Raw genomic sequence first — 23250 nt, 5'->3', positions numbered from 1 at the left:
CTATGCGGAACTACGGTCTTACTTTTAATTACGATCGCAGATTCAAGCCGTTGTACAAGGTCGGAATTATCACCGTATTGTTTACTTTTTGTCACACGCCAAACGAACTGGCCATTGTTACGTGAGTATCCATCACAGTCAGATCCGCACAATGCTATTTTTTTTTGTAAAAAAAAACAAAAGAGAAATGGTCTAGATCATTTTGAACACGCGTTGAGTTTGTGCAGAGAACACGTTTCGGACGTATGTACTTTGAATATGAACTGTATGAGAAATAAAAAGCTATTCCATAATTTTTCATCTGTTATTTCTATAAGTAAATACAAAAAAGTATTTAGCATAAGACATCTGTACTTAGGGTATGTTTAAATAAGCATAAAACAACAACAGTTTGTCATTGGTCATACAAACGTAATGTTTGATATTAACCCTATACTATACAATGCGTCACTTATTCCCCATAACTTATATGATATTAAACAGCGATCAACTAAACCCTCTGGGCATCGCTTTGTACAATCCTAAACAGAGCACCCTTTGATATTGTAAAGGCTTGTAGTCTCTGGAGATTTGTTGCAATGCTCAAATACTCTTTTGCATACATGTTGTCGTACTTACTTCAAAGTAATTCTACAATAATACGAGTAATATGCACATAAAAACTGTTATAAACTGTCTTTTATGTCTTTCGAATATTTGTGACTATTTTAGGCTCATAAAAAATTTAAGTGTATATAAATTTATCAATTTTCACCTGGACCAGACTACCTGATCTTGAGGTTCACGGAAGGTTGTGTGCAGGAACTAGCGAGGATTGTATGATAGCTGAAAATAAAATTACGAGTATACAATTTGAAGAAAAAATGTTGGGTTCACCAAAACCAGTAATTATTTGGCGTTTACCAGAGAAAAAAGTTTGGGAATCTCTTCGGTACAGCTATTATCTCTGCAGAAAGATATCAAATAGTTTATATATTTAAGTTTTAGCAAACAGCGATAATATACGCGTGGTACAAAGATCTGCATATATCAAAAGGTCAATGAAGAGATTAGATTCACGAACGCGCCGCGCCGGACACGTGCATGACCTAAAACGTCTATATTAGGTCAAAATAATATTCATCTTCAACACATTTTATTTATCATTTTTAATGTGTGTGATAATAATATTATATACATCAACACTATCTCTTATATACAACAAACATTTATCACAAACTAGCTTTTACCCGCGACTCCGTCCGCGCGGAATAAAAAATAGAAAACGGGGTAAAAATTATCCTATGTCCGTTTCCTGGTTCTAAGCTACCTGCCCACCAATTTTCAGTCAAATCGATTCAGCCGTTCTTGAGTTATAAATAGTGTAACTACGTGTTACACCGATAGCTTTAAACGGAAATATAAGTGGGCACTACTGAAGCGCCAACTTGCTGCAGAAAACATAAAACATTCCTACTGGAAACATCTAAGTTTAAAAGAGTATTGGTAATACATATATAAAAGAAACGTACATACAAAATAAACAAGACAACGTAAGTTTATTCACACAAACTTTATTCGTTCTCATATGCACACACACACACACACACTTTCTCTCTCTCTCTCACACACACACACACAAACACACAAATACACACACACTCAATCAAAATAAACAAACTTCCACACAGACAGAGCACTCGCACGCACCGGAACACGCTCGCACTTAACAATAACAATAATACAAAACATTCACACAAGTATTAGTAGTGGAGGATCATTATCTTTAATATAATTTATTCTTTGTTAAATAGTAAATATAATTGGGTTTTTGGAGTCGGAAATATTAATAGGATATGAAACATACTTTCAGTTTTTGATCGAATTGTGATTTGATACACATAATTGAGTACTAATTTTGTTATTTTTCTTAAGTTTGTTTTTTTTCTTCATTTTTTTTTTTTAAACTAGTGTACAGCGACCATCTACTATCTATTTTCCCTTTATCATCTTGGGAAGAGGGGATGGCTGAAAACCAGCTCGACACTGTATCCTAACCGGTGTTGGCGAAGCTGAGCCACCCCCTTTTGCCATCACTGTATATTGTAAATCATTGTGTTTTAAAAGTTTGTAAATTTCAATGGCAATAAAAGTTTATTATTATTATTATTATTATTATTATTATTATTATTAGTTACTTTATTTTATACTAGCTTTTTCCCGCGACTCCGTCCGCGCAGAATAAAAAAAAAAAAAAAAAAAACGGGGTAAAAATTATCCTATGTCCTATTCCTGGTTCTAAGCTACTTGCCCACCAATTTTCAGTCAAATCGATTCAGCCGTTCTTGAGTTATAAATGGTGTAACTAACACAACTTTCTTTTATATATATAGATATATAGATTTAAACTTTTAATTGTCACGTCACGAACAATTTAATTAAAATAAAATTTGGAAATTTCATGTTTCTTCCCAGATGAAGTTCCAGTATTTCCTCCTGGTATGCCTTGCGGTCTTGGTCCTATCACAAAGCAGTGCGATCACAAACCAAATATTTGACAACAGGGAAATGCTATTGGCATTTGTTGTAAGTATTCATATTTAGCTTGTGCCTTTCGGAGAACAGAAAGCCGCTGGCCAAAGACCTCAAGTACCAGAAACATCTGATATCATCAGAAACATCTTGTAAGATGTTTATACATTTTCTTTGTTCAGTGCCACAATTTTAGAGATGTTAACGTTATTAATATAGTACCCATTATATTTCGACAAACGTCTACATTCGTGGTTTAGTTTTCTGAACTTTACTCATCTAGGTCAAAAGCGTAACTAATTCATGATGTAACGTACAAAATGTTCAAAGGTGAACCGGCACGGCGAGCGAGCGCCTGACAGCGATGAACTTTCACTTTCCAATGAACAGGAGAGACTCAAGAACCTGACGTACATCGAAGGTCCCGAAGGTCTGACTAACGTAAGTACAAATATCAAACCATTTATTCATTCATGAGAGATATAACAAACTGATTCTCCTGATAAAACTAAACCGGTATGTTTGTTACTAAGCCCTTTAGTCATTAAGTGGATATTATAATTTATTACTTTGCTAAAAGTTTAATAAAAACACAAAAGAGCAATGTCATGGTTTATAAAAGAAGCGTCACCTTGAACGGTCATGTTACGATATCGCAGACTAAAGTGCTGAAGGCCCTTCTTTATCACAAGGTTAATCTTGTTACATGTCAATGAATTGTAGAAGGAAGAGGAAATTACTTAGTTAATAACTTTAATAGCTGTATCACTTGCAATGCTATCGGCTAAATCCGTGAAAACAAAGCCTAAAAATATTTTGATATCAAAAGGCATAGTTTTGCTTCTTTCCTTTGAATCTGAAAGCGATCAGGTTTATTAAAGTCTATCTAATAATTTCGATCTGTGTCTTATCATGATGTCAAATTCTAGGCCGGTAAACGGAGAGGGTACCAAATAGGAAAATTCATCAAGCAACGTTACGGCTGCCAAGGTTCCAAGTTACTATCAAACATTTACTTTCAAGATGAGATTGCTGTTAGGAGTACGGACAAAGAGAGAACTAAAATGACAGCACAGATGGCAATGGCAGCTGTGTATCCACCAAAATTGGAACAACAATGGGACGAGGGTCTTGGAAAAGTCTGGCAACCAGTTCCGTACACTGCTGTACCTTTGAGCGAGGACTATGTAAGTGAACGCGTAAATAACATATTGTTAATTGACTAGAGATTATAGATGATATTTGAATGACAAGGTAAGGAAGAAGATAAGATATAAAGGACTTAATGTCGTCTGATTGTCAAGAAGCGAGACATCAGAAACAACGTATAACCTAAGGTATTAGTTCTGGGTAGTCACGACAATTTTCCGTAGTCACCCATTCATCGAACAGCTTTCAGTTCATTCTTTTATTGATATCATGCGAATAAATCGTGATTGTGTTCTCTCTAAGATTTATTGTTATGTAACATTGACCTCTATTATCGTGTTGATAATGAGGCGCTTGCGTTAAAATAATAAAACAAATCGTAAAGCGGTCAGCTTTGTATTTATTATTCCCTTTTTATCGGGAATAAGTAGCGATAAAATCCGCAACAGCGGCATTTTTTTGGAGACCTTAATAGTCTCAAAAGCATAAATTCATAAGATTATTTTAAGCATCAATTTTGATAGAACACAATAGAAAATGTCACGTTTCAACAATTTATTTTTGTCCACAGTTGCGATATTACTCCAACTGTCAAAGGTTCAAGGAACTAATGGAGATAGCTAAGAAGACATCGCTCTACCAAGAGTTTGCGCCCTTCAGCGATCTATTCCCTAAGTTATTGAAGGAAACCGGTCGCAACTTCACCGAAAATCCATTGCTGTTTCAAGCTTTGTTCGATTTATTCAGAAGTCAGGTATAAAACACATTCGAAAAAAATATTCATTAGGTAAAATAAATAAACCATACTTGACCATCTTGCTTATATTTTTAATGTAAATCTTTTATCAAAATATTATCTATATATATAAAAGAGAGTCGTGTTAGTTACACTATTTATAACTCAAGATCGGTCAAACTGATTTAGCTGAAAATTGATGGGGAGGTAGCTTAGAACTAGGAGACGGACATAGGAACCATTTTATCTTATGTGCATTTTTTTATTTCGCGCGGACGGAGTCGCGCGTAAAAGCTAGTAAGTAATAATTTTTTTATAATAAGGTCATAATGCACTTGCAATATCACATTTCCCACATTGATACGTCAGGGTCACAACCCGCACAGACACAATTACTTTCAATAACGAGATCGTTTCGCCTTTCAAAAGATCATTTTACGATTTTATATAATATTCTACATGTGTGTTCATTAACCTATGACATTTTGTTAGCGGATGTTTAATGGGTTTTGATATTTTTTTAATTGTTTCTTTTTATTTTATTCAAAAGCTGTCTTAGCGTCAGGCAAACTCGACGACCTTGGTATTGTTCTTATATATTAATAGCATATCTTTAGTACAACCTCGCATGCTGTACAAATAATTTTAGACAACTTTAAGAGTATTATGAAAACAAATGCAACCTTATCTGCTATCTTCACTTGTTTCGAATTGAAATAGCAACATTCATACTGTGGGTTGCTACTGTCGAAGCACTTGCATACCTTCTTCTATATATAAAAGAAAGTCGTGTTAGTTACACTATTTATAACTCAAGAACGGCTGAATCGATTTGACTGAAAATTGGTGAGCAGGTAGCTTAGAACCAGGAATAGGACATAGGATAATTTTTACCCCGTTTTTTTTTTATTCTGCGCGGACGGAGTCGCGGGTAAAATATAGTAATTATATATTGTTATCTCTGCCTTTCTCTATCATAAAACAAAGACAACAATATTGTATCAATACAGTCACAGCTGTTGAATTCTACGGATAATGAATATTTTTTTTTATAATGAAAAAGCTAGCTCTTGACCACGATCCCACCCGATGAGGTGATGATGTGGTCTAAAGATGGTACGCTCTAGCTTATTGTGTAACTTCCAGGTTGCGCTCGGATTAGACGTACCTGAATGGGCTAATCCCATCCTAGCGAGGCTCGGGGAAGCATCTCGTCTGGCTTATAGGTTGTACTTCAAGACTGATGAAATGAAAAAGATTGGTGGAGGTAAATTCAAACATTTCTCTTAGTTCATTTATAAGTTCGTTCACTCTTGTCTCACTCATTCACTTGTTTCTTTTCATGCATTATAAAGCTGAAGATTTCTTACGTATATAGAAAGTTTTCAATTTATTAAATTATCTTTAAGATCGAGATCTTTAAGCAGTCGAAATATTTAATCTTGCTTAACAAAAAAAAATCTCCGTCAAACTGTATTTTTATATTTAACTAACGCTGCGTTCAAGAACCAGATAATAGATGCCTTACTGAAGAAGTGGTACCAGTGATATTAATTTTACTTCTTACTCCAGGTGTTATTCTGAACGATTTCATCACAGCTGCAAACGATATCGTGACCGGAAAGAAAATCAATAAACGATTCCGAATGTACTCTGCTCACGATTTCAACATCGGCTCTGTAATGGAAGTCACCAGGATATCGCGAAGTGAACAGACTGTTCCAGAATACGGCTCTTTATTCGCTCTAGAGTTGTATAGGTCGAATAGTAATGGAGAATTTTCTGTTTTGGTAAGTTCTAAGCATCAAGTAGGAACTTGAATCTCCTATAGTTGGATTTCAGTCATCTTCAGCAAGTGGTATTACTTTGGCCAGATCGACTGAGATAGAATAAATGCGACCATATATGTACTCACAATTTAAATAAACAGCAGAATATGAGCCAATTTTAAATTTGTATTCAGATTTCATCAAGTACACTTGCGCACAACTCTTACAGTGATTTAAATCGTCGTATTTTTTGTCCATTTTTTGATCTGATTGAATTATCTCTAAAAAATACTCTTTGTTTTCGCAATAGAAAATTAAAGTTGCAATATGCATACATTTCACGTTGAAACTAACATCTTACTATTTTATTTTTCAGCCGGTATACTTGCCAAAGGCAGGTGAATCCGTCGCCCACAACCTCCACTTCACTGGATGCGAGAGTAACAGTTTCTGTAGCTATCACAAGTTCCTTGAACTGACCAGGGAGTTTGCACTACCAGAGAAGGAGTTCTACAGAATCTGCAACATCAAGACTGAGTTATAATGCATGAAGTTAACATAGAATTCCACTGCTGTGGCACATCTCTTTCCTTACAATACAAGTGGCACGATGGCGGTCGAATTCTACGGACGAAAATTAGTTCAATTAATTAATTTAAACACTTTTGTACACAAGTGTACGTTGAGTGATAAATGTAATTGACAGTTTAACAACTGTTTTTGATACTTGTAAATTAATTTTGATAGAATGATATATTTATCATTACTTATTTTTATAGTTTTCTAAGTACATTTTTGTTTTTTTGGTATTTCAATTGTTTTTCCTTAAAACACAATGAACAAATATGTATACATAAATTATATATAGCAATTTTAAAATACTGCAATGTAAATATCGCAGTTTATTTTTGTAAAGTATATAATATAAGGAGCATAGTCTGTGATATACATACATATAATCAATAAATAAATATGTATTAAAAATAATAACTAAAACTGACTTGATTTTTCACTATAAGTATTTAATATGTAGTCTTTAATAACCGCAAGTATCAAATTGTAGCAGTTTTAATAATATTTTAACTAAATACATTTTGGTCCTTTAAGCCGGACACCACGGGTGCAGTCCTTTTGAAGTTGGCGTGACAAGGGTGCAAGTTATTACGTTGTCAAACCCTAAGGCACAAATAAGTCGGCCCTCGTCAACATCCAGACTGGCGATTTATTTTTTGGAAACGGCTACTTATTATTTTTAAAAATCAACAACAAAATGACTTACTGTATAGGAATAAAGTTTTGGGTTGAACAATGTCATTTCTCGAGTAAATTTAGTATCTTAAAAACTTAATATATATTCTTATAATATACTAATGTATATAACTCTTCTTCTCCCTGACCTTGTCCCACTACGTAGGATCAGTGCACCAGGTTTCTGTCCTCTAAATCAATCTGTCTGTCGTCATCTCCATTGTCACCCCCTTCTTGATCATGTCATCTTTCACGCAATCCATCAATCTCTTCCTAGGCCTACCTCTACCGGTGTACCTCCACACTCATAATTAGCGTTCTCCTTGCCTATATAATATAAAAAAATATGTAAAAAATCTTCTTCTGTCGTGAAAATAACGGAGGTGATAAATTATTGATAATATAATTCTAATTTCTTGCGGCCATAATCATATTTAAGGCTTATACTTAATGACCTGAATAAACTTATATTACGTGTTACTTATATAACTAGCAGTTGCCCGCAGAATTTAAGAGATTTAGTAATAAAATATAGGCTATATCACCCGGGGATAGTGTAACAACTTCCCAACAGTGAAAGAATTTTACAAAACGATTCAGTAAATTTGGAGCCCATTCAAAGCAAACAAACAAAAACAGGAGTACTAAGGATTATTGAGTCGCCATTCATGAATAAATTCGCACATGTTAAGACCCTTTCACACTGAGAGCTCACAATTCATTCATTCCTATTAAATCGGATGAGCTCCAATAAAAAGTTCACCCCAATTATATTGAGAGCGTATTCTGAATGCGGGCCGATGTCGGGTTTTAGCTAACGGGAGACGATCGTTTCCCGCCATTTCCATTTCGGGAACTCTAGTATTAATTCCGGACGCTTAAATTCCGATATATACGCCTCTCTTAGACTGAACAGTGCCATCTATATTCTCTTATGCATTTATCACTTTTTAGATTAGTCATTGTTAAGCTTTAATTTTATTATTGAAACGATTTTTTTTAAATTTAGCTGTTTGGTTTATCTGTGCTCAAATATGACATTTGAAAATTGGTAATTTATAAAAAGGACAGTTGTTTTGTCGCACAAGCTGATCTTGCTAAAATTACGAATAGATCGCTACTTATCTTACTAATATAAATGCGAACGTTTAGCTGGATGGGTGTTTGTTTGAAGGTATCTTCAGAACGGCTCAATAGATCTTGATGAAATTTGTCACAGGTGTAGAACATAGTATGGAAGTTCTTCCATATGTGTTCACAATTCACATAGGCTACTAATAAAGTTTTTTTTAATTCCGCGCGGACGGAGTCTATACATCTACATTAGAACAGCAAAAACATGATTTCCTACAGTTAATAATTTATAGTACCTTTATTTAGTCGCTAGCCATCAAATAACTAATTACTCAAGCTCAAGCTGATCAACAGTATTCATAGATGTTGCCACGTCTTTTTTACCTCATTCAAAAATTATTGATGCTTCGATCATTTTGCCAGAAGGATTCATTTGTTTTCATAAAGTGTAACCAGTGCTATATCTGTTTGTGGGAGCGTATGATGATTCAAGACATGGCGCTGTTTGCTGCCAGTGTGTCAGTTGTTCTGCTATCTGTAGGGTTGTCAAACGCAAAGCTTTTTTTGAAAATTTTAAATTACAAGAAATTAGTTTCGTAGGATTAAGTAAATATGGCGAGGTTATTGGTGTATTTAGATTGATATTAATTAAGTTTTTCACTAGTATTAATACTTCGTTTATATAAATAGTTTCATAGATCACATAATTCAACTACTCCTAACTTAGATAATTTCATTTTTTAAATGTTATATTTAAAAAAAATGCATTTTGGACAACCCTAGACGGTACGGTGTTGATTTACGCGACGTGCTCGACTCCGCAGTTGCAGTGGCAGTATGCAAACTGTCTTTGGGGCATTAATTTAACCGACAACACTGTCAAGGAGTTGGTACAGTGGATTACATTACAAATGAGATCTATACCAAACAGTATGTGACAAGATTTGTCAAAATAAAATGTAAAATAAACCAACCAAATTAGTAAAAGTCTTTACAGTAAGATAAATAATGACAACGAGTTACTAGATTCTTGATAGGAATAGTATAGGTCTATCTTAGTATCTTACTAAGATAGACCTAGTATTTTCAATGCATCTGCGATCCCTCTGATATTGCAGATGTCCATGGGCGTCGATGAACACCTTGGCGTTCCCGCTGCTCGTTTGTCCCCTTCTCTTATAAAAAAAACTAATATTATAAATGCGAAAATTCAGCTAGATGGATGGATGGATTTTTGTTACTACGTATCTTCAAACTTCCAAACAGATCACGCTGTAAGTTGGCCTGAATTTAAAACATACACTGGAACACACAGGCTATTAAAAAAGTTTTTTTTTTTAATCTGCACGGATGAAGTCGCGGACGGTCTCAATTATTCTAGTTAAATCAGTCTTCCGCTCGTATCGTATTATTTCTAGTAAAAAGTATTGTACTTACATTATATAGCAATTTAGTTGTTTCAAGTTATTTGTAGTCTATTTCAAAATAACCAAGCAATAGTAAATACAATTCACGTGTAATGTTCAAAACGTAAGCACTAGTCACTGTAGATAATGTATGAACGAAATTGCCACCAAAATGTTTGTTCGTCGTTCGGCGCGACACAGAGTATGCAAATAGACCATCGGTGACGTTGCTATACTGCTACTTTGCAAGTTACTTCCACGTTGTTATGCGAAAATAGTTTCTGTACTTTTAGGATGCCTATTTAGGAATGATTTAAGTACTACACTTATTATATTGTAAGATATTTGATGCAAAAGTATTTTAAAAGAATTAAACTAACAGCGAAACAGTGAATTTAACTCTACTTCATAATAATCCTCGCTGTACTATAAACTTTAACCGAACGTAAGTAAACAAAAATGTCAGACTTTCCGCAATGACGGATGGAAAGAGACTGCCTCGAGCAGCAGCGCACGCTTCCTTATAAAACCTTTTTTTTGTGTGGCTACCCTCAACAGTCCTAACAATATTCTAAATTTGATAAAAAAATGCCAGTCTCATCTTTTCATTTGTTTCTAGTGTTTGTTAATTTGTTTTTTTATGAATGACGTCAAAACTCATTGTAGCGACTAAAATTTTCACCACATTTAATAGATTGTTTCGAGATTTTTATAACAATCATTTATTAAATGAAATAAATTAAATATTTCACACGTCAACAATTGTAAATGTTAATTCCTTCCCGGATTGAATTCGTGTGAACTCTTAATACGAGTACGACGTAATGTAATTGGAACCCGTGATTTATTTCTCTCCACGTGAGCAAAATAACGTTAATTAATCGATCAATCTACGAGCTTTGCTGATGTAGACGTTTGGATATTTTGAATGAAATGGATTTTTTGAAGGGCAAAAATACCACCAATATTATCCTAATATAATATAAAAATTCGAATGTTTAGTTTGTTAGAAGGGAATTTCTAGAACGGCTGCATGAATTTCGCTGAAATTTCGCATAGGCAAAGAACATAGTCTAAAACTAGAAGAACTCGTAGGCTACTAAATAAGTTTTTTTTTAATTCCGTTAGTAGTATAAATAAATAATAGTATAAATAATTAATAGTTATAAATAAACAAGGAAATCAAAGATTTTTGGTGCCGATGGCCTAATTTTAGTTCCCTTCTTATAAGGAAAGGAAGTGGATTATGGGAAGGGGAAGTGGATTTGATGGGGTGGACTCCAGCGATTAGAGGTAGGCAACGCATCTGAAATTGCGGATGTCTATGGGCAGCGGTCGCTTTGCTATTTCGGCAAACTTGGGTGGCTGTTCGCTCGTTTGCCACTTTATGGATATAAAAAAATGCAGATTTTTATTTGCCACGAGGTTATTCATAATTCAACATCAGTGGTCACCAATGTATGAAACATTGCGTTGCTAACATTAAGTAAAAAACTACGTATATATTTCAACAAAAAATAGGACATGTTATACAACAAACGCTCAGTTATTCAGAGGCAAAGAATATTTTTCTGTTCCATTAAAAATATTCTATAAGCACGACTATGAAATTGCTTTTCAACTCCACGACGCGGTTTCCTCAAGTTGTTGAGATTTGAAACAATAACAGTTTTAGTTAAAACTTTCGCAAATATAAAACAATGTACGAAAGAATGTTTCTAAGTTAACGCTAAGTTATTTCTGTTATAACTTAACTCTAAATATCACCACCCCTTAATGTTTTTCAGATTCCATAACTCAAGTACTAGAAAACATGCTCGATTACAAAGAATAATATTGTAAGGAATGATTTTTCCAAATAATATTTTCAAACTTAACTTTTCAGAAAAAATCTGTGATATTGTCTCTACTAATTTAATAAACAGGAAAGATTTTATTGTTTGTTTGTATTGACTAGGTTCTGAAACTACAGAACCAAATTGCAACCTTTCACTGTTGGGAAGCAACACTGTCACTCGGTGACATAGACACTAGATTTACTTTAAATTCCGCGCGGAAGAAGTCGCGGGCAGAAGCTTTTTAGTAAACAAATTTTAAATTTTAAGATACTATAAAAAATTGATTGGTGAAATTATTAAATTTTAACTAACTTTTTTTGTTGCCTTAATATTTGACCCATATTTTCGTGCTGGCGTGGCAACATCGAGATCCCTGCTTAGTGATGACGTACGATAAGACACGTCCGGGAAAGAAGTAGCCTCTTCATTCTGTAAGCTTTTATATCGGGCACGAAGACGTTATCTGTTCAGAATGATACATCCTTTAGAAAAGTAGAGTTCAATGAAACTTTAAGTTTTCATTTTTTAACCTAATCATGACGTTAAAGAAATGCAATGTAAGGCGAGAAGCGAAGAGTGAACGACCTATCACCAGGCTACATCACCGCTACTCTATTATCATCATCAGCTCACTATACGTCCCCACCGAGGAGCTCGGAGCCTACTCTAACATATGGGTGACTAATCCATAGTCAACCACGCTGGCCCAGTGTTGATCACGATGTTTTCCCTCGCCGTACTTCGGATGAATGTACAAAGGTAAATCGAGAATCGAAAAACACATTGGTACATGGTAGGATTCGAACCCAGGACCTGTAGATTGCAAGTCTAGTTCTTAACCCCTGAGCCACCGACGGTCTCACCTATCATCTCTATTATAAGGTAATAATAAAATATCAATCGTTGCAAGAACCCCGTTTCTTATGAACTTTATTATGTTTTATAATCTAGCGCTTGACCACGATCCCACCTGATGTTAAGTGATGGTGTCGTCGAAAGATGGTACGCGCTAGTTTAGTAAATACCTATTCACTCTACTCTAGAAGGCCCTCTCGTCATGCTCGGACGGAAAAACTTAATGTTTGTAAAATCATGAAAGTTAAAAAATCTCCCTCTCTCTAAATAAAATGCATAGGCAAATTCTACAAAGCATACGGTTATTGATTTTTTTCTAAAACTACTTAAGTATAGGAAGCAAATAAGATACACTTTTATTTTTCTTAATTAAGTACGTGTATACACATCTTTAGCATTTTCCGTAAATAGAACTCTAAACCGCCAAGCTTGAAAACAGCAGACAAGTCACAAAATCTAATTAAAAAGAAGGACATGTGAAGTTTAATTAAAAGACGAGTGAACAAACATTTTGCAAGTCGCGGAGTACGCCGGCAATGAATAAATCATTTACTATAAAAAGCTGAGAACAGGAAAATAATTGTTATTTTAAGATTTTATAATTAAAGTTTGATTTATGAATGTGCTTCTAATAAAATTAAAACGCCTATCGAAATTTAATAGCAATTACGCATATATGTAAATATTACATTAAACTTTGTTATAAGTTATTCTTATGAATCTTTGGTCATTTTAGGGCTTTTGCAATATTATTACTGCTACAATATATGAGAAAATAGTTTTAAGTGTGTTATTATAATATAAAAATGTTAACAAACTTAACACAAAGTTGTACAAAAATTTGTACATTTTACCTCAATTTCTGTTACTATTTGTCTAGCTTCGCACACATGTAACTGCAGGCGCAGCAGACTTAAGTCCTTAAATAAATACAGTGCACTTACAGAACGACACAAACACTAACAACAAGTCTACATTGGCCTCCAGACGCTCAGTTGCCTACGGGCTAACCGCAGTAACACTTGCATCTGTGCCGTATGTATGTTTTAGCTTGCAATGTACACATGTTGAAGTTATTTTCTTGACAGGTGTTACATAATTAAGTTAAAGATAAAACTGCTTAAGCAACAAGAGTACATAATGTATATATATTTAATACATCCATACAGATGCATAATATATAAGAAATTAAATACTGAGTATTAAAACTTAGTAGCACGTTTTTAGATTTCCATTCACAAAGCTCATCCGCTTTCTTTCAAGCTTTAGCTTATTTAATATTAATATCGTTTTTAATAAAAGTTGAAGAAAACGAAAATTAATTAAGTACTAGAATATTTTAATAGCAATTTTTGTTTTATTTATAAATTGCTAATTAAATATTTCTTATTTCGCTTTCGCCATGTATTAAATGAAATGTATTTCAATAACCCTTTGTTCTAGAAACATCTAAAAACAATAGAATACTAGTATAATAAATAAGAAATAATATGTTAAAATATTAGAAATTTATTTAAAAATGTTTTATTTTTAATAAAGTTAAATTGTTTCTATTCTTAGATCTATAAAGAAACTAGCTGTCGCCCGCGACTCCGTCCGCGCGCATTTAAATAAAAACTTAATAGCGGCATGAAAAATAGATAGTAGCCGATTCTCAGACCTACTGAATATGAATATAAAATTTCATAAAAATCGGTCAAGCTGTTTTGGAGTAGTACGGTAACCAACATTTGTGACATGGAAATTTTATATATAAGATTATTAGTTAATATTATACTGTTGTTATAATACGCAATAAGAGAATATGATATAAATATATGACACTTTAAAGGCATCACAGTTCTTGCTGTGTTGCAGATGTCCATGGGCGTCGTTGACCACCTTGATGTTCCTCCGCTCATTTACTCCATAGTCTTACAAAAAAGTGACTGCTGATAGATATGTATGGAAGAGTACATATAATGCCGATCCCCTTTCGGAAGGGGGATGATAATAAGCATTATCAAATAAGAATAATTTTATGATAAAACTATCCATGCAATGTTCAGAAAAGTTATGTTTGAGTGCTAGAACATAGGATACTGAAAGTAATAACAAAGTTACGTGATTAATTCTCTCACTATTGCGCAGGATATGAAATGAAAAAGATATAGAAAGTACACTATTATCTTGCGAACGCAAACTTTGTCGCCTCTGGCTTGACTAAAGAGATTATTGTAGAAAAAAAACACTTCAGTAGCTAACCTGTTCTATACTTAAACTGCAAAGAAGAATAAAGTTTTATCTGGTTATATTTAACTAGCTGTCGCCCGCAACTGAATCCGAGAGAAATAAAAAAAAAACATAATTAGAAGCCTATGTGTTCTTCCAGACTATGTTCTACATTTATGCCAAATTTTATCGAGATCCGTTGAGCTGTTCTGAACATACCTTCAAACAAACACCCAACAACAAAGGAAAGAAAAAAGAACAAAGTAGACGCTAGACAAAAATATATTTTACATTTTTTATTATTAAACAAAAACCACTCATCCTTAGCCAAAACTTTTCAAGAAGCTCACAATAATTTTCCTGGCCTCTTCCCACTTACGTGGGGTTGGCACACAAGGTTTTATAAACCTTAAAGTTTTGGCCTAAGATTTTACGGTCGAACGCCTGCCTGTCGCCAACACTACTTGGGAGGAATTAGTTAAAATTAAATATAATATAAACTAAATAATTGTAGATAAATAATTCAAAATTACTTCTAATAATACTCCATATATAAAAATGAGTAAGAAAACATTATAAATAGACAAAACCCAAGAAGCTCACATTGTCTAAATCAACAACCTTGTCAACAATGAAAAAGATCTAGAATATCTGATTTTAAAATTTTGATAAGATCTTAGCGTATGTTACGTCAAAATAAACGTAGCTCTTTACTGAAGTAGAGCAACACTTGAGATAAATAAAGTGCGCTTTGTAAACAACAGCGGCACTTTATTTGTCTCTTATTCCGTGACGGTTTCAGTGCAACTTAATAACAACTAGTTCTTCAAAGGGTTAGAAGTAGAGTTATCTGAACAAGAATTAAAAATATTTTAGAAAAATCTATTGCTCAAGTAAACAATTCTACTAACTTAGTAATAATTTTTTGTGGCAATAAAGTGACAGCGGTTTACAGATTTCTCTGTCTTAATTTTTGAAATGCAGGTCAGAAGTCCACATTTATTTTAAAAGAGAAGGGGAGAAAGAAGCGGCGGGTACACCGAGGTGATCAACGACGATCATGGACATCCCTAACGCCAGAGGAACTGCAGATGCGTTGTAGGCCTTTGAGAAAGAGACAGGCTCGCCACTTAAAAAACCCTAAGTCGTATTCGTTTTGAAATACCTTTCTCATTTTCTTTTTAATTTTTTTTCTTTTAACTAAAGTCTTATATAATTTAGAACCAAATCATATCTAGAACATTTTATTACACCGTTAAAATTATGCCACGCACGGAGTTTAATTTTTGCAATGAAATAGCTATTTGAAGTTTTATGTTCTTTGCAGGTGTTCGCTGGTGAAAGAAGTAGAACAAAATTAGCATACGTCAGGTGCCGCAACTCGGTGTGACCGTAGCGACTGAATCACACTATCAAAGTTTGTAACGCATTTACTCAGATTGAATTAACATGTTTAAATGAGAACAAAAATTAACATTAAATTTTGCTTGTGGAATATTATTAACCTTTAACTTTAGCGTTAGGAGTGTTTTGTAAAGAAATCAACAAAGATTTAGTAGTATAAATCTTTTTCAAGTTTGAAAGTCGTTTGCTTTTCAACTTAGGCAACGCGTTCGAGAGAATTTTGTGGAAAATAGTTGTGAAGCGCCTTACCTGAAAACCTAGATCGTGAAGTTGGTTCGAGCATGCTTGCGGAGGTTTTACCGCAGGCGCTTAGAGATCAGAAACTTTTAGAAATGTGCTATCTATTGCATAGTAAAGTACTTAGAAATGGATTTAGATATTCTGCATAATTTCGTTATACTATTTTGTGATACAACTTTTATGCGATTATCTTAAATAAATCCACTTAAATATTAGAATTCAAAAATCTTTACTAGATGAAAGATTAAATTTTATTATAAAAGTAGTTTTGTAAAACAAACTTATTTTCCCTTGTTTTAAAAATAAATACATACAGTTTTAGAATAAACTATGCATCCTTAACTCTCCAAACAATCTACCAATTCACCAAGGAAATGTGCATGAATCAAAAATGTTTACTTATAAAACCAATAGTCTTACAATGTGATTATTATTTGTTCAAATGGAATTTTTAATTTGTTTACATAACTAAGAGAATGTTAATATGCGTGAGAATTGTACATTGAGATCGAAGAATAGTTGACATTTAATTACGAAGTGCATTTGCTCTGCGGTCGAATTAGCGTGTTGGCGGGAAACAGCAAGCTAATGCCACAAGCATGCCACAGACAAACAATAGATCAAACAGTCGTTAACAATCGCTTTGATTATATTGCATTTATATAACAGTTTATTTATTTAAATTATCAACATGAATGAGAAGGAAAATATGGAATACAATACAATTAAATGATAATACTAACAGCCGTGATAATAGTACAAATCTTAAATTGACAGCAAAACAACCAAAAACAGTCAAACTTTTTAATAAAATCTCAAGCAGTCAAATTCGTCACAAATATCGACAAGAACTCTGACAAAACATTTTGTCAACACCCTTCCTAATATTATAAGTCTACTTTCAATTATTTTATTACTAGCTGTCGCTCACGACTCCGTCCGCGCCGACTTAACAAAAACCTAATAAGTAGCCTATGTGTTCTTCCAGACTATGTTCTACATCTACGTCTATGCCAAATTTTATCGAGATCCGTTGAACCGTTCTGGAAATACCTTCAAAAAACATCCATCCATCCATCCATCCAATTATTTTCTATTATTAAATATCAGTAAGATTCCCAGAGTTATTCTATATTTATTGTGCGTGAATAATATTATGTAATACAATACCTATTGAATATATAATTTCAATAGAGCACGCAGAACAGTGCAATGAATACGCGTTACTGGTCATGTCATTGCTCGTAAATTAATTATTCACACTGCCCACTCCATTCCATTCCACAAACAGACTGTTCTCGATAACATTATGTAAGATGAATGAGTCAATTGACATTTACCTAAGTAACATCTCACAGAATTTACATTAATTGTAATCAAACAGGTGCATTCATCGGTTGTGGATTGTGGAAGTATGTTTGGCCACGCCAAATGAAGGTCCGTGATCTCTGCCTACCCCTCTGGTTTACAGGCGTGAGTTGTGTGTGTGTGTGTAAAATCAAATAATGATGTGACAAGAGGTCATCGAAGCCCATGACTATCCGCAACACCAGAGGTACCGTTGTCTGTTCTTCCTTTAAGAGTTACGCTCGAAAATATAGGACTCCAAATCCAGACGATTCCACAATGCAGCGGTTGGAGGCAAGAAATTGCGCGAAATAGTGTGTACTTATATAATTCTAATTTATAAGAAACTAGCTTTTACCCGCGACTCCGTCCGCGCGGAATAAAAAATAGAAAACTGGGTAAAAATATCCTATGTCCGTTTCCTGGTTCTAAGCTACCTGCCCATCAATTTTCAGTCAAATCGATTCAGCCGTTCTTGAGTTATAAATAGTGTAACTAACACGACTTTCTTTTATATATATAGATTAAGATGTCACCACCTAGCCACCTCCATTTCGTTCGTGTTGAATAAAAAAAAAACTATGTAGCTTATACGGTATTCAAGGCTTGAATCTATCTCTGTTCCAAATTTCGTTCAAACCCGTTCAGTCGTTATAGATTTACGTGGACCTCATTTTAATAATCTTATGATATTTGCTAATATTTTGAATATCGAACATTAAAAATTAAAAATATAAATAACAATATTATTACAGCAATTTGCTCAGAGTTCTATATCTTAATATTAAATTCTCCAGAACACTTTAACATGGCCGTTTCCATACAACAAATATGCTTACGAGACCATAAATATGGGAAGTTGTAAACCTTGTTATTAAACTAAAAGAGAGCGCTCGTAAAAATCCAAGACGTTTAGCATCTTACTCGGAAATGGGCCAGGTAGGGGCGTTTATGAATAAAAATAGTTGTTTTAAAACCCATCCGGCTCAAAAGACCACACCGCATTCGCAATTGGCGAGCCTTTGTTTCGAAACCGCTTCACTCGTGTTTCGATTTTGAACCTTAAAATAGTTAAAATATGTAAGTCTTAAGCCTAAGTTAAGTGTTGCTTTTTGAAGTTTGTAAAGTTATTTTGAAAACAGGATTACTGAACCTAGAAATTTCTGGATTAATAGCACTTTTGACAATAATAATTTCTCTAAAATTTTTTTTACACTTGAAACGGATTCGATTATGTATTAACAAATAGCTTTTGCCTGCGACTTCGTCCACGGGTAATAAAAAAAATAAGTAGCTTATTTGTTCTTCCAGACTGTTGAGTGAAAAATTACGTATCCCATCTCTATGATAGACTAGGATTTTGCATTCTGCCAAAGAGATGGCATACTGCCCATTTGACCGTTGCCTTTCTGTTATTAGAAAAAGATAGATGATTATTAGAAGAGAATGGCGCGGGAAATGTTAACGAGATGTAGTTGTAAATAGTGTTGAGTATATAATTATAGTAAATATGTGTGTTTTAACAACGAAATAAAAGCATTTTCGTTGCCGTACTGCTGTTTTCAATTTATACACAGACTATGTTTTATATCTGTGCCGAATTTGATTGTGTTAAGCCGTTTTAGATATATGTAGTGACAAACATCCATTCATCTACACTTTCGTATTTATATTATTTACGCCAATATAGTATGTTTAGACTTAATAATTTCAGATTAAAGCCACACCAAGCGCTTGCGTGCTCGATGTCACTTACAAGATAACAATCTACTACAATACAAATACTTATTTTTAAAATCACGACTAAGCACGTAATGCTCGTGATTGTTTACTATATACATCATAATTACATTATGTGTACCTACAACGTTACATACTCTATGTTACAATTTTTTTTAAATTTCGTGTTCAGCATGTGTCAGTTTGCTATAGTTATTTGTCATCTGCTTTCTTCAAATAATTTCCCTGGAATTTTTTTTTTCTAATAGTGGGCTTTCACTATTGAAATACTTATAAAAACATGCCATCATTCCCCTTATACTACAGCGAACATAGCGACATGTGTAGCAGTGGAAATCCACTATAAATATGTCCTAGTAGTGAACAATCTTATTATATCTATAGTTCTGTGAAATATAAGTATATGTTTAGGTTTTATGTAATTAACACAATTTAACAATGACTGAATGTCAAGCTAATGTTCTTTGTTTTACTACTTGATCTTAGTGGATCCATCGGATTACATCATTTGCTCCTCTAAAGAGAATATAAACCTAGCATACGGTCGACTGTTATTAGTAAGGAATTATAAAAATCCAAATTACTGATCACAAAACAATTTTTTCCATTACCACACTACCTTGATCACAACATCTTTAAAATTAAGTAAAATTTGCTGTATAGAAAGTGCTTATTCAAAGAAATATTAGCAAAAGCTTGATAATTTTTTATTAAAATTATTCGATTAAATATTCTTCTAATTTGTATTTTTAATAACATCATTGCACTAAAAATAATGTATGTGACAGCTTTCTAAATTAAAAAATTAAAAAAAAAACTCAACCTTTGACAGCGGTCATGTTGCGTTCGTTTTTTGGAAAGGAGCAAAGTTTGCTTCAAAAAAAAAACAAGAGAAGCAGGTATCGTCGCCTCGTATGGCGCTATTTTATCTATAACGAAGTTAGTTACGCATTTATTGAGTGCAACTGCAATACGGACTGTTGCTGTGTTCAGGTGCATGCGTTCATGCCCCGAACAAAAACAAATCCTGTTTTAAACTTTTATTGACGCTCGCAAACACGCACGGAGCAGTATTTTAACGATTCAAACGAAAATATTATTGTAAAAATAGTAAACCTACATGCCTGGGTAACTTAACTTCAAGTTAGTACAAACTATTGTTTATTAAACTCTATAGTTTGCCCTACAAAATTGAGAACACCGAAGGATTATGACGCGCGGTTGCAATCGAGGGCCATTTTAATTTTGTGGGGTTATATTTCTCCTACCAGTCGACCAGTCATTCGTTGGGCGTTACACAGGATGCCGCGTCGCTGTTTAGCGTTGAAAAACTTTTATCTAGCATCGTGATCTATAAAAAAAGTCGTAAATCGCTTGAAAAAAGTTTTAATTTAATTAAATATGGTTAATTAAAAGTGTTCTGTGTAATTCTGAGTGTAAAAATCTATGTGTAACGTTGTGCATTCTTGGTGATTCATCTCGTGAACAAGAAATCCGTTGTGTCGTGTTGTATATGTGCCGGTTGTAATGTGCACACTTTTGTGATTTTCTGGAATTTCTTATTAAGAAGTTACTTGAACAGTTGGATAAATAATATGGTAAGTCTTAAGCAAATAAAATCTAACTTAATTTATTTACTTTAGGTTTTTTAACGTTAAATAAGTTGTTTTTTTACCTGTGAGGTTAACGTTTCGGAATTCCCTACAATCGATTGTTTTGTAAGCACAAACTGACAATGCATGTCTTACAAAGCCATTCGAGTTATCTTTTGGCGGGCTCAAGACCCAACAAGTTACGGTTTAAAAGAATTCTTTGTTTTTTTATTATCTGTCTCTCGGAATTTTATCGGCTACTTTACTTAAATGAACTAGTAATTATCTATGCGACTTTAGTACGTATGTTAGATTCTCATTTGTTTAGACTTTATTACATTGACATGACGTTAATGTTACTTAAAACTACCTCATTGTTGGTTTCTGAGACCAAAATCTCGGTATAAAACATATCGTCATCCCTGTCATTATTCTTTGACTAAACAGAGATAACAATAAAATTTAAATGGAGCTTTTAGTCTCAGAAACCTACGTTTAATAAACCAGACAAACCAGAGGCCCGAGCGACCTTTGCTTCCGGTCATCATAAAAAAAAAGTTAATGCGTACTTTTTTCTCACGTTAATTACATCAGTCTAACTCTAACCAGTCCTATTCTGATATTATAGGTAAAAATGATAATACATAAAGACGTCGTTTTAACACGAAAAGTATATGTAAATTTTATTTAATTTTTTTTTACGAAGGTATTGTTTTTGTCTACAATTTTAACTTCAATATATACTGTATTATAAATTGGAAGTATGAAACTAGTTATTTAAAAAAAAAAAACAAAAAAATGGGACCCATCTGCAAGCACTTCCTTTCGATTAAAATATTTTTTATCAAAATCGGACCACCAGGGGCGGAGATTCGCGGTAACACACATAAAAAAAAAAAAAACAGTCGAATTGATAACCTCCTTCTTTTTGAAGTCGGCTAAAAATATGAACGAAATAGGTATGGTATCTTAGAAATTACTATAAAGAATACTGTCTTCCCACCTTTTGTGGGATCGACACCACAGGTTTTCGTAGTTTAAATTCATCGGTCATCTATTCAGCGTCCTGAGCGAGATTTCTACGGCACCTTCATGTCTTTGAGGTGGGCACCAAGGTTATTTGACACTGTGTAATTAGCAAACCTGTGGCGTCCGCTTCTGTTCAGGCGGTCGTCCAGCCGCGCCTTAACCTAACGCCGGCCCTGTTTCTTAGTATTACCTCTACTGTAACATACTGTCATCTTCGTTTCTCTGTTAGCCACCTACATTTCTTTCTTACCTATAATATATCCTTAAGAGATGTCATAAGAAATGTATCTCATTTTCATTGGATTGGTCGATATGTTTCTCTCTCTGTCGACAATGTATCTCCCGGAAACACAATTCTACGATCAATGCATATTAAATTAAATACAATCCGTCATCAGCCTTTTTGGTTTAATTTTTTTTTTTCGTTTTATTTGGATGTAATAGCGTTCTTTGTGAGTTTTGTTTCGACGCTGCCGGCAGTAATCTTGCTCAGAAATACAAAAGAAACTCCAAGTTTCTCTCTAGTCCAACCAAGGGGTTTTTTTTTTTGATAAATCGCTTCGGCACTTTAATAAGACCTTTCACTTTCTCGCATTCACGCTTGTAAATGGACTGTTTTTGTATAGCGGCGTTTTTATTACTTTCGTAGTTAAAATTAATTAAAAATTATAACGTTATGTCGATATCAAGTTGTTAGATCTATAATTATTACTTTGATAGACAAAAAAATGGAACTAAGACAAATGTGGAGTAAATCCAACTCATCATCATCATGTAACCTTATCCCACTCATGGGAGTCGGCGCACGAGATTTTAACCTCCTTAATGTTTTGATTTATCTTATTTTTAAGGCCGACCACCTGCCTGTCGCCAACTCTACTTGGGAGATTCATTAAAATATATATTTTTTTAAATAATTAGACCATAATAATACAACCAACTTAATCGATGTTTATATTAAAAATAATAAGTTGAATCAAATCAAAATTGTTGTGTAAAATCAATACCTACAACACTCCAGTGACTCCTTGTCCCAAATTATACTTTGTGTCAAAATACTTTACCTATAAAAATGATATTTTGCACGTTATTAAAGGACGA

At 33.6% G+C, this 23250-nt stretch overlaps 2 protein-coding genes across 2 annotated transcripts in view; both read left to right on the top strand.

Annotated features, from left to right (window-relative positions):
- Nucleotides 1-2458: 2458 nt before the first annotated feature.
- Nucleotides 2459-6870, top strand: LOC106715095 (venom acid phosphatase Acph-1). The gene is made up of 7 exons (XM_045683572.1): nucleotides 2459-2565; nucleotides 2842-2952; nucleotides 3441-3698; nucleotides 4232-4414; nucleotides 5543-5663; nucleotides 5969-6186; nucleotides 6542-6870. The coding sequence occupies exons 1-7, from the start codon at nucleotides 2548-2550 to the stop codon at nucleotides 6707-6709; spliced, it is 1077 nt and encodes a 358-aa protein (XP_045539528.1). The 5' UTR covers nucleotides 2459-2547; the 3' UTR covers nucleotides 6710-6870.
- A 13937-nt stretch (nucleotides 6871-20807) lies between these two features.
- Nucleotides 20808-23250, top strand: part of LOC106715126 — a 66915-nt gene continuing 64472 nt past the window's right edge. Inside the window, exon 1 of the mRNA XM_014508350.2 lies at nucleotides 20808-21126. The gene's annotated coding sequence lies outside the window, so the exon portion shown is untranslated. The remainder of the gene's footprint in view (nucleotides 21127-23250) is intronic.

Source organism: Papilio machaon, chromosome 22, assembly GCF_912999745.1.
Source record: "Papilio machaon chromosome 22, ilPapMach1.1, whole genome shotgun sequence".
Classification (NCBI taxonomy): domain Eukaryota; kingdom Metazoa; phylum Arthropoda; class Insecta; order Lepidoptera; family Papilionidae; genus Papilio; species Papilio machaon.
The sequence above is the reverse complement of the archived record's forward strand: the minus strand, read 5'-3'. Positions and strand labels throughout refer to the sequence as shown.